The sequence below is a fragment of the Oncorhynchus gorbuscha genome, linkage group LG02 (genome assembly GCF_021184085.1).
Source record: "Oncorhynchus gorbuscha isolate QuinsamMale2020 ecotype Even-year linkage group LG02, OgorEven_v1.0, whole genome shotgun sequence".
NCBI classification, from domain to species: domain Eukaryota; kingdom Metazoa; phylum Chordata; class Actinopteri; order Salmoniformes; family Salmonidae; genus Oncorhynchus; species Oncorhynchus gorbuscha.
Window position 1 is genome coordinate 33,461,973 of NC_060174.1, and position 13,355 is coordinate 33,475,327.

Consider the following 13,355-nt stretch of genomic DNA (forward strand, 5'->3'; position numbering starts at 1 on the left):
GTGAGAGACAGGGTCTGGACAGAGAGAGCTGTTTCAGGTGAGAGACCGTGTCTGAACAGACAGAGCTGTTTCAGGTGAGAGACAGGGTCTGGACAGAGAGAGCTGTTTCAGGTGAGAGACAGGGTCTGAACAGAGAGAGCTGTTTCAGGTGAGAGACAGGGTCTGGACAGAGAGAGCTGTTTCAGGTGAGAGACGGTCTGGAGAGAGAGAGCTGTTTCAGGTGAGAGACAGGGTCTGAACAGAGAGAGCTGTTTCAGGTGAGAGATAGGGTCTGGACAGAGAGAGCTGTTTCAGGTGAGAGACAGGGTCTGGACAGAGAGAGCTGTTTCAGGTGAGACACAGGGTCTGGACAGTCAATGAGAAGACAGTAGAGTGAACAGTACTGTATGCCCACCTGGAACATGGGGTAGGTGAGGAAGGTCTCCAGAGTCCTCTCCTCACAGTCGGGCTTGGCCTCATACTGCTTCAGCAGCTTGTCAAAGTCTCGGTTCTGTTTACAGTGGGCCAGAATCTGCAGACTGTACTGGTGGTTCCTCACAAACTCCTGGTAGATGTTTAGCATGGGCAGTAGAATATCAAACAGGTCCGCTGTGGAAAGAGAGGACCAATGAGAGATTGAGACACTGAATGAGAGATTGACAGATGATATTGAGAACAATTGGGGCATATTATTATCATAGTATTATCATATTCATCCATTCATTTGAGTGATCCCCAAAAAAGGAGTTTAGTCTACTTACCCAAAACTAATGTTGGCCAGCTTGCTATTCTTGCTTTCAACCCTTGGTAGAATATTTGATGCAGAAACATGATGGTCTCACTAAAGAAAAGGGTAAATCAACAGGACTCTAAGTATCGATTCTGAGAAAAATATACACTAGCCATAGTTCTGTAAAAAGGATTCAAACATGCAAACAGCAAATATGCCTGTACGTGCAAGTGTGTTTAAATGTTATATCGCTGCACTTGTCTCTTGACAGGTCATCATCGCAAATAATAATCTGTTCTTAAGGTTAAATAAATATCTTAGAATGAGGCTTTTACATAGTATATTGCCATCACATCTCACTGTCTTTATGTTCTCATTATAGTTGTAAAGCATGAACATAAAGTCCTACAGCATTGAGACAGTCATATCACTGTCTCCCTGAGAGAGGTGAGAGACAGCAGTGTGAGTAATTTGCTTGGTGTGATCATCTACAGCTGCACACCTGTTGAGGAAGATGCTGCTGACGTCGTCGTGGGTGATGGGTGGTTTCTTGGAGCTGGCGGCCATACGGAGGGGTCGAAGGAAGTTGTTGACCAGGATGTGGAGCTGCTGGACGTACTCAGCCTCAGAGTCCAGCATGCTGAACACCACCTGGTTCCTCTTCCTCATGCTCTCTGCATGGGGTGACCGGATGTAGTCCTGGATGATGGTTTTCCACTTCCTCCTGCACATCCAGCCTCGCAGGAAACTCTGCACCTAGTGGACCACGGGAATTGTGGGGAATGGAAGGTGAGTATTTTCCCCCAACTTTGGCAAATATAACAGAAAATAGAATCAAAAATATTTTGTGTAAAATATGTACTTTTTTGATTTTCTTGAGTTCAGAGTCATCATCTTCGCTGGGTTCGGCTGTTGGACTTGACTGGATCTTCCCGTTGTCTTTGTGCAGCCCGGAAAGCTGCCAAAGAGAACATCCACAGACAGGATAGACCAGTCATCATCACTCACAACCTGCTCTCCAAGTTTACTCCTCACTTGCCAGCGTATTAACAAAGTGACTGTGTCAAATGAGATTAGAGGCTGTCAAAGCTGCCAGCTCTGACATGTGGTAGTGGTGGTGGATATACTAACTCTATTCACCTGGCTGATATCTCTACATCAGCACTCATTTCCATTGGTTAGAAATGCAGATGTACTGTGCGATACTGTGCTGCTGTACATTGAAAAGCCATAAATGTGTTGCACAAAAGAGCTGGGAGCTACTCAGAACTGTCTGAAGGTAAGTGTCCCCATTTACTTTGTATAGACTGATATAGTTTATTATTATGTTTGTGAGGGTGGGGTGGGGGGTGGGTGGGATGGTGGAGGGGTGCACCGTGTATAATAAAGCCCTGTTCATGCATATTCAACACACCATTTCATTTCAAGCCCCACATTTGCACATTAAAGTAAAATGACTATTTGATCTGAAGAATACAGCAGGGAGCATAGTTTTATTGGAGGGATTATTTATGAGTGGAGATGCAAAGTGGAGCCCAGTGGGTCTGCACACATCTCTTTGTGACAGAGTGGCGCTCCCATTTCTCCTCTCCCAATCTCTCTCTCTCTCTCTCTCTCTCTCTCTCTCTCTCTCTCTCTCTCTCTCTCTCTCTCTCTCTCTCTCTCTCTCTCTCTCTCTCTCTCTCTCTCTCTCTCTCTCTCTCTCTAATGATCAAATAAGATAGACATAAAGAAACAACTAGCACAGCCCTTATCCATTTCAGTTCACTCAGATGACAAAATCCTAGAAATCTTGAGCGGTGCTCCTGAGAGACATTTAACTGTACTCTAGTTGCCCTAGATCCCACACAAGCTCCAATCCATTTCCTGTTCAGTATGGCAAAAAAATAACAATGCCCCACCGAGGCAGAAATAATCATTATGAATATTACCTCTGATTTTAGCCGTTCAATCTCTATTTCCCCGTCCTCTATCTGTTGTCGAAGTTGCTTAGCAACCGTTTTCTCTGTCTCCACGATCTGGAGTAGATGGAGATACTTCTGCATGAGCGTCTCGTGTTCCGTGGCCAGGTTCCTGTAACTGTGGACAGGAAACACACACTCACACACACTGCAGCAACTCACCACAGACATATTTCAAAAGCTCCAGACAAACTCAAGACTCTATATGCTCCCCCACATGCAGACTGTATACATCCACCAATCCACCCCCTTGGTTTAGAACAGGAATGGGCAACTTTTATGGGGGTAGGGGCCACAGGAAAGGGGCCAGAGTAGCTTGCGGTTCTGCGTATCCCCTCCATTTAGCTGCAATTCTACTATCGGGCAGAATTGTTTTTCCTCAGTTTTATAGCATATTTTCTGCAATTCTATACATTTTGGCAAGGGTGGAGAGAAATGTTTGCAGTTTTTAATATTATATCTGAGTGAGTGACTAACAAAATCAATGGGGGGCCGGGCCGGTAATACAACCGCGATTACTACAGGTTTAGATAGCTGGCAGATAGACACATTTTTTATATAAATAATGTTAGCTGACATGGGCTAATCGAGTGACTGTCAGTAGGCAGGTTTCCGTTGACCCAGGTTTATTCAACAAAAGCAATGTCGCAAAAAAAATCATTGCAACGTGTATAATGGAAATGGTAGATAGAGAATCAATTTTTATCTGTTCGACTGGGTTGGATTTTTCTTTTGTCTAACTTTATTTATTGTAACAAATGATGATAGAAACTGTTTTTCGAATAAATTATGTTTGCCGAAAATGTTTTAAGGTTGTCATGACTTCGGTCGAAGTCGATGCCTCTCCTTGTTTGGGCGGTGTTCGGTGGTCGACGTCACCGGCCTTCTAGCCATCGCCGATCCATTTTTCATTTTCCATTTGTTTTGTCTCGTTTTTCCACACACCTGGTTCTCATTGTCCCTCATTATGTGTTGTGTATTTAACCCTCTGTTTCCCCCATGTCTTTGTGTGGTATTGTTTATCTGTTTTGATGTATGCTCACGTTAGTATGGATGCGCTGGGTTATATATACCTGTTTTGTATTTTGTGTTCATTGTGCCGTGTGCTTTTGGTTCGCCTGAATAAAAGGCTCTGTGTGCTACCAAATACCTGCTCTCCTGCGCCTGACTCCCTTGCAGCCACTTACGCATACCTGACAAAGGTACGTGGGGCATGTGATGTCAACACGTACCTACAGTATGAAGCTCCACCGCACACAAATGCCTGCTAAATAAAATGTTCAACTATAAAAATGATGTTTCTTTGTAGGATCCTGTCCTGACTTTTAAGAATGGCTGAATTGCTTCGCCTTGCTTTTCTGGTTGGCTGGATGCAAGTTTCACCATCCAATTATTTCAGATCTACAGGAGTGTAAGATTCACCAGGGCACGGACCGTGGCGATACATTGGCACATGACAATAATTAGAATATGGCAAATATTCTAGCATTCTATCCATGCTGACTTTTGCAGGCTACCTGCAACATGAAAGAGCTAGGTGGAGGGCATGCAGGCTGTCTGCAATTTATTAATGTGCAATTTGCCTAAATGGGTAATGGAAACACTTGAACCAATTAATTTCTATTAGACACTGTAAGTTTTGAGAACAAGTAGATTTTTTGTTGTTGCATGCCATCACGTCCAGATGTTTTTATCGACGCAAGATTGTTAAATGGAAACACACTGTAGCAGGCAATTTTCAAATCTATTTTCTACGAGAACAAAAAACTAAAACAAAACAACAACAAAAATAACCGGGCAAGTTAATGGAGACATGACATAACAAGCAAAACACTGGTGATGTACAAACCACATTTCGAAATTGCACCTTGTTTACTCTAGTATTCTAACTCTCAAATCCACAGTCACAATAGACCACCAATCATTACAACGTCACTGCTTATCTCACAATGATTATTATACAGTAAACTACATCACCAGTCAGCCTGTTTCAGTCAACTGAAATCATTCAATACTAATTCACAGCCAAGAGTTTAATAACAAACTGTGAGCAATGTGTTTTAACATGAGCTACATACATACCTCAGGAGACAAAAAAGTCAAAAAAGGGGGCCTTTGCACAGACCTTATCAATGCCCCTATCAGATTTACTTTACGATTTGTCCCCAGGACTGTATGTCAAAACGCTTGCCTTAATGCTGCATGACACTTCTGTCACACCTCAACAGAGTCTTGTTTCAAACCGTACATCATGTCATATCTACAGTAAGAGACTAAACCCAGCCATACAGCAAGCATCAATAATAGCCCATGTGTGTGTTGATGCAGGTGTTGACTGGGTAGAGCGGAAGTAGTAGAGGCCTGGTACCTGGCATGTGTTATTGCAGCCACCCATTCATCGCAGTCCTTTACATCCTCTGTACGCAACTCCAGGGCTTTCTGGTTTTCATGGGTGAAATTTACGGTGAAGTAGTACTAAAACACACCAAAACAAAGCACAGGTTTAATTAGCTCGTAAACAGATTACTAGATTGCACGGGTAAGGAGGCCTTTTTGTATTCTTTATTTTTTAATACATTGTATGAGAAAAAAGTATTTGTATTATTCCATAGGAATCTAGATGAGATAACACGTTATAACCACAAAATGCAATGAAAAGGTCAGACAATGCATAGTATAGGAGCTACACCACAAAAACTATTACACTAAATGTATATTTTACCAGAAAAATATGAAGACTATTTGTCACCCTTAAAAATCTGTGAGCTGCAGACACACATCATTGCAACCATGAACCCTCTCACAATCTAAGCTTGTATCTATCCTTTCTCACTGTTGACATTAGGGGAGTAAACAGCACAGAGGGGGGTGGGAAAGGGAAACCCACATCCTCACCCACCAGCTCAATCGATGGGGCTTTTAGTAGGAAGCCTCCCCCTGACTGCCTGGCTGCCTGGGATGGCTCTGGTTCCCAGGAGGAAAAGCCATAAGACATGTAAGCTGGAGGCATTGCCAATTACATAACTGTGTGCTACCTGTTACCTAGCAACTCCACTCTGTGCGAATGGATAGGCTCTTAGCGCTTCTTGTCTCACTCCATTTTAACTAAGCAGGTCTTCTCTGCGCTGAATTCCCCAGCATCACTAGGTCTGTGTACAAACCATCACAGTCACGATCATAGACCATCCACTATCCATCACAGTCACCTCATAGATGTCATAGGTCATAGACCATCCACCATCCATCACAATCACAATCATAGACCATCCACATTCGCTGATGGAACAGAAGTTCATTTCAGACCATGCCAGACTACTGTTTTGTGCATATAGTCACTTTATACACATTTGTTGTACATTTAACACTCCCTTAACATATGATGAATAATCCTTATTCAAAGAATAATATAATTGCACGTACAATTTTCTTGTAAAACAATATGTTCTGACCACACCAAACCACACAACAAAATAGCTAGATGGAAAAAAAGAGCAGTGCTGCTTGGGAAAAGAACGCCTACATTATCACATCTCACACATTGGAATCACGCTCAAGGTTAAAAACGTGACTCCTTGTGTGTACTTTGGCAGCAACCATGTTGAGTGAAAGCCAAGCCTTATCTTTGGCCTGCAGATGTCCAACAGGTGCCCATCAACCTGCACCTCATCACTATTCATGGCTGAATGCTTTTCCATCTTCACATTCATTAGGTATTCATCCTCCCTTCAAAGAGAATCTATTTGTGTCAGGGATGCATGCTTGTTGTTGTTGTAGTTTTCCTTCATCCTCTCTTTAAGAGCAGGGAGAGTGGCTTGTTTAACACATAGCCTGCTTTGCGCTTTATGTTTATGGCTGAGTCATACCACTCACACACTTTCAATGGTTTCTTAGCATATACAATCAAAGCTGCAAACCTGATGATCTGAACTGAACAATTGTTTGTTTTGGAGATGTAAGTAATGAATAACATTTTTCTCATGCAGCTGGAAAATCAATGTTGTGATAATGGAATGTTGTGCCTGCTGGTTGAAAATTGTGGATGACCTATGCTCCCCAAGGAAGGAATAAACAGGTTTAAGTCACCAGTAAGTGAGTCAATGTTGTGATACAGCCTAAACCAACATCTGCTACATGCCTGTACCTGCAACCCATTCCCCTAACAGAATAACAAAAAAGCCAGAGCAGAGGCCTTTGTAATAAAACAATATCCCACCTGTCCACAAGAGCAACCAGGCATGCAGCGTCAATCATTTTCCTCCCATCTATGCTTCGTGTGAATTAGCATAGCATTAGCAAGTCACATATTATCCTGCCATATAATTATGCACAATGTCGGAGAACTGAAGTGGTAAAATATACTCTATAGAGGAAATCTACTACATATTTTTGCTCATAGCAATAAAAAGTCCCAATATTCTGTCTGGCTTTGAGTGTCATCCACTCATTCAGCTACCTCAAAGTGGGGTGAGAAAGAACAGAACAGAAATACATCAGCCATCACTGGCTGCGGAATGCTAGAAAATATTGCTGTTCTCCAAAGAGGAGTGACTGTGTTTTTCTATAAATGGGCCCTGACCCCTACGAGATACTGCAAGGAACAAATTTAGCACAGATAGCGATTGGTTGTATTAATAGGGGAAGGGAGTCGCGACGACACACTCTCTGCAGTCCCTGAGCCATTCCACACATCATTATTTTAGATGCAAATAAGGTTGCCATAGGAACCTTGGGCTCAAATACATGAGCATTCTTTAGATAACGGCTTTTGGGGATACATAAATGTGGGATTAAATGGTCAATCCAGAACTGTAGTGACAGTTAAAAGGTCATTTAAACACCTGATTTTGATGCAATATGAGAAAGGCAAGACGTCCTGGGGCATTAATGCTCGCTTTAGAAAGCACTGGCACCTCTGTCTTTCTGCGCTCTCATCAATATGGTGGCCACTAAAGCTGTCAAACTTCACAACGACCTGCATCATTGCAGTTCACTTCAGTAAAATTTCATGTAAATCTGCCAATGTGTGAGGGCAGAAATGGGAGTGATATAAATATGATACAGTTTGTATGAATAGTATAGATAATGTTCATTACAATCCGGCATAACATGACTAATGAAGATTATCATTAAAAGTCTACTTCTCTAAATCCTAGGGTTGTCACAGATTTAGGCTGTTGATTGTCTCTGTGCCATCCTATATCCTATCATTCAGGATAAACTTGCTGGTGTGCAAACAAGTTGAATGGTCTCTGGTTATACATACTCATAAGACATAAAAATACAGCTCATTCTTCTACAGATGTCACATCTTAATTTGAGCCAGTTTGCTACAGCAGGAAAATAATCCCGCAGCAACAAGAAATGTGAATTATTATGTGGATTATAATTCATTGACATTTTTTGTAGAGGTTGATACATTTTTCGTTAGGGCAAATCAATTCTGACATTTTAAAGTGGAAATTACAAAAGAAGCCTTTTTAAACATTGAATACACTACAAGTTTAAAATCATTCGCAACAAAAGAATGATCTAATTAAGATTAGGCATCTGTATATTCAATAATTACATATAATTTATAATGTATTGCTCATATTTTACCAAATGAACACGGACTGACCAATGAACACTCACTCACATGTGCTATATGTGCCAGTGTGGTGGTGTTTCTGTTTTCTAATAAATAACTGCTATAAGCAGTAATGTATGTTGGCTTGGAGATGGTAGTAGGATGCAATTGGGTGTGACAAATACAATCTGAACTATGTAACACAGATGAAGTTGTGAACAGAGCTTGTTGACTCTGGCAGCTATGAAGCGAGACAGGTGGGAATGGATCATTCCTTCACATACAGACTCCACAGACACTATCAAAACAACATCAACGTCTCTGTTTTAGATAGCCATCAGATAATCACGATGAACAGGATGGATCAAAGCAAGGAAATTCCTGACAAACTCCTCTGTAACAATTTGCACGTTTGTGATATAAGGAGTTTTCATTCTCTTTTGAGGGGACTGGGAGAGCAAAATATTAGCCACTATGCCACATACTGCTTTGTCAGCACAGGGACAGCTGTTCACAGGAAAGGCCTGGACTCTCTTTGGACTGCAGCCCTATACAGTCATGGATGGGCACTGCAGACTGAACAAAACAGACACAAACAGAACCACTCACAGATATAGCCTCAACCCAATGATCCTACACACAAAATATTCCACAATCATTACATCTTCTTTCATGTGCACAATACTTCTAAATATCCTATATCGGTAATAGAGAACACCAGGATTACAGCACCATTTTGCATTCTATTTTTCATTACTGTTTTTCTGTAAGAAATGTGAAACAAGTTGAGCCATATAAGAAAATGAAGGATTTCAGTTAACCATCTTATTTGAAGTAAGAACGTAGTATCTTATGGTGTCTACTTCTACAGTTTTACTCCAGCATTATAAATCATATTCTTCCACATCAATGGGTACGTTTCATTAGTTGAAAGTACTGGAAATATTACAGACCCTGGCCTACTGTATATTATTAATAGGCTTACAGTGGGTAGCCAATCAAGACAAATGATTACGTTTTATTTTCTTCTTCCAGATCTGAACAGCCTCATCCTACCATTCACTGATCCCAATGTGAAGGAATAACTCCGCCCATTTCTTTGAGAGCAAAATGCAATGTACCAAAACATAAAAACACTAGTGATGATGACCCCAATGCTCGCTTGAAATAGGCCTACGGTCTTGTTATTAAACACTATTTGCTGCAGACGCAGTTGCCAAGGTAGGATGCTATTAATATCAGTGCGAGTCTGGGAGAGTTAAATCAATACGTCAAACAGTGGTATTACGTCCATGTTCCACAAGATGGCGACTCTGAGATGCTATACCTTTTTTCTTTAGCGCAATTTTCCTGAAAAAAAAAACAGTATCACCAAACTTGACTGTATAACAGTGAGATAACATTACGTTGGTTGCACAATAATATGTCCAGATCAACCACATTTAAAAACACATAGGCCTTTAGACTATGTAGGCAATTTAGATGAAGGGATTTATACATTTCTATAAATCCATAATTTCCAATTAGTTGCTATTTTATTGTTGTCTCAAATAAGCAAACCCGATGAAGGCACAATGCAGCAAAATCGCGAGGTAGCTCGGTATTCAATTTGGTGTTGATAATGGAATCATTAATCCGATGCACAGATTACATAACACACGCACACTGAGCAAACGGCTCTGAATTTAATCTGATATAGACCTACGGTAGGTTATAATTCCGCTGGATTGGAATGTTAATAATTGCTGTGAATAAAGAGGAATAGGAAGAAAAAAAACATAAATCATGGCAATACTTCAAGTAGGCTAGACTACTCTTCAAAAAAAAGATCCGTTACATGCACTGATAACATTCAACCGTCTGATTCACATGATCACCTGTTTTCAACCTCACAATGAGGATATCTGTACATCGGTAATTGGTGCATCACTCATGTTTATTCAATCAACCTGTAAATTAGTTACAGTCGTTTCCCCCCCAAAAGACAAATGAAACAATGTTATGAACTTGAATGTGTGTTATTCCTACCTGCTTTTCTAAACACTCCTTGGATGATTGTGAGGGTTTCGGTGACGGCGCTCTGTCACACACACAGCCCTCCAACAGGTATAATCCTGCGGGTCGAGAGCTGGACTCGCTCTCAAAATAAAACAGCATATTTTGTAATAAAGCGAACCACTTTGTGTGCCATTTAGTGTTGTCTGAGCTCTTTTTGCTCAAGCAACCTCGCCTCGTACCATCCTTCTTTGCCAAAAGACCCAGGTAGGTGACATGCCCATCATTAAATCGTATTCCTTTCTGCATTTTGATAAAGAGACTCTGGTTGAAAAAAGCTACTTGATCCTTACATCTTCTTAAACTCGGTCCCCAGACAGACGTGGACTTTGTGATTGCGGACAAGCAGTCCGCTCTACCCCCTGCATTTACCGTGTTGGCATGAAGGAAAAAAGAGAGAAACAAAACGAAGAACACGGATGTATCATCCTAAATTCGTTGACGAGCTTGTTAGGGCTTCGATTATCACATTCCTCCACAAAAAGAAAAAAGAAACAGACCGACTGTCAATTTAAACCGAGACTGGCAAAGGAAGAGAATTACAGAGTGCGCGACGTGGTTTGTCGTATTCTCACGTGAAATCTCCAGAAACCAGTGAGCTCCGTGCTGAGCGAGGCAGGCAGGGAAGTCACGTGACGGGTCCTTGGGAAAGCACATTTCAGAACCTTGGACAACGAATTAAAAACAAGTAAAGTGAAGACATTGCATGAGCTGTTTTTTTTTCATGCTTATTTCTCAGGTGTTTCGAATTAAACATTACACTTGATTACTCTCATTAAACAAACATGGAAGTTGTCTTATTGGCGAATTGCTACTCGGAGAATGAAAAGCATGCATTTCAAAAGGGGGCAGTAATATAGTGAAAGCTCATTACAGACTATAGTACATTGAACAAGTGGCTTTATAAGGGTCCTAAATCCATGTGATTCACAGAATACCATAGACCTTTCAAATGTTTAAATAAAATAATCTCAGACCAGTTGCCAGTCTTGAACACTCAACTGTAAAGCTCAGTATTATTCACTGACACATCAATAACACGTTTTCCTTGCCAATACATTCATGTAATATATTTGGTTAATGATTCTGTCGATTGGACATACATCTTGAATTGCTTTAGCCCATGTTTGGCAACCTATTCAAGTGGACCCACCTGAGCAATTGTCAGTGCCTTCTGTTTCCTTGCAATAAAACATGGTGCTTTGTTGCTGTCAGTACTATTGCACTCTCAGCCTACCTAACAAAGATTTGGCTGCAGTAAATTAGGGTCCAGTGACAGAAAGCAGATGGTTGGAGAACGCTGTCCCATATTACTCCTCGATCTGGGATGAAGAGTGAGATGTTTTCAGAGCGGCCATCATCACAGGACAGTAAGCAGCAGTATTTTTCAAATAACATCCAACTGTGTTTCCTCAATTGTTTCAACAAATGTATATTTCAAAATTGTATATTTAGAATATTGAATGGAAATGGAACTGGCTTTAGCCTACTTTACAGGATGTTAGCATAGGAAATACTTTGACATTTTGTTTGTTGAAGATCAAAGTGCTTATTCTAGCAGAAAAAAATGAAATCCATTCTCTTCACTTCACACATGATGCAAAGAGCTGGAGGCCATAGCTGTCTTATCCGCTGAGACCGTGGCCTCCCTCAGATTCTCTATTATATTAAGCTTATGCTAATGGTCACTCATCCATCATTCCCTAACATGGCTCTCCTCAGCCAGCCAGCCAGGTCCACACATACCAGACTGGCAGGGACAACTCATTTCAGCCCATCTGAGGACTGTCTGCTCTGCCCTTGCTGTGCTATACACATTCCTGCTTCATCACCTCTCTCTCTCTCTCTCTCTCTCTCTCTCTCTCTCTCTCTCTCTCTCTCTCTCTCTCTCTCTCTCTCTCTCTCTCTCTCTCTCTCTCTCTCTCTCTCTCTCTCTCTCTCTCTCTCATCCAATAACCACCACTTTCTTATTGCAATCATACTGGCTGTTTACATCCATGTCACACACGAGGAGGTATATTATGGTCTCCTTAACCCATACACTAATTGATTCACAGCAATCTGTCTTTATTGATCTTTGGTAGCTCTCTTCTCTTGTATTATATTTCTCTCATTAGTTGCTCTGATTAGTCCCAGGGCAGCAGATTATCTACAGCCATTCCATAAGAGGCTTGATGACAACATTTTCAGACACAATAAAATCGACAGCGCCTCATAAAATACAATATGTTGCTGAATAATGCTATCATTCAAAGCCAGCACAAGATACAAAGAGCAACATCAGGATGACTCTGTTCAATTAATGGATATCTTTAGCTATTAAAATCCCTTACTGGGGGACTTAACCTTCATAGAGTTGATTAAAAGCCACTAGGATTTTGGAAGGTGATTCGTGAGACATCCATTGGCATTACTCAAATAAATTGACTCAAATGTCGGACTTTAACAGTTCATTTAAGGTGTTGGAAATCAACACCAGTGAAATACTGTAATAGAATGAGTTAGCAGGGTTGTTGAAGTATTTCGGGAGGTCTCTCAAATGTTTCATACCAGTGAACAGGAGATCATTTCACCCTCCCTCTCCATTCCAGAACATGTAGGTGTTGGATTTGAGTTTTAAAGGTCATTGCACACTGGATCTAATTCAGCCTGTTTTCATAAAATGCAGCCTCCCATAAAAAAGGAGGCACAAAAAAACTGTCCAGTATCAGATTAATAGATTGACCTGACAATAAATGTGTACACTACTCTGTTTACAACAATACATCATGGTATTCCATAGTTTTCATTAATATCATATGAGGAACCCATTATCTGAACTTGTTGGAGCTCATGGCATAATGTCCTGTGGCTTGTGCTATAAGTGTTCTGTGTCACAGTGGTTATATATCTGAGCTATAAAACATCTTCTAGGACACAGGCAATATGCCTCTCTGACCACCCAATTTGTTTAAAAGGCCTAGCCTTTAATCTGGTGCTGTCAGTCCTCTGGCTACTTCTCTCTCACAGGACATTTATTTATGATTTCATCCCTGTGGTTATCTGCTCTCTCTCAGATGCATTC

At 41.1% G+C, this 13,355-nt stretch overlaps 1 protein-coding gene across 1 annotated transcript in view; it reads right to left on the reverse strand.

Annotated features, from left to right (window-relative positions):
- LOC124001225 (ras-specific guanine nucleotide-releasing factor 1-like) overlaps positions 1-10,871 on the reverse strand; it is a 35,240-nt gene extending 24,369 nt beyond the window's left edge. The window contains exons 1-7 of the mRNA XM_046307859.1: positions 10,265-10,871; positions 5,039-5,145; positions 2,641-2,788; positions 1,572-1,667; positions 1,212-1,465; positions 741-820; positions 395-588 (exon numbers count right to left, since the gene is read on the reverse strand). Coding sequence (XP_046163815.1) covers positions 395-588; positions 741-820; positions 1,212-1,465; positions 1,572-1,667; positions 2,641-2,788; positions 5,039-5,145; positions 10,265-10,540 — 1,155 coding nt within the window. The 5' untranslated portion in view covers positions 10,541-10,871. The remainder of the gene's footprint in view (positions 1-394; positions 589-740; positions 821-1,211; positions 1,466-1,571; positions 1,668-2,640; positions 2,789-5,038; positions 5,146-10,264) is intronic.
- Between the last annotated feature and the right edge of the window lie 2,484 nt (positions 10,872-13,355).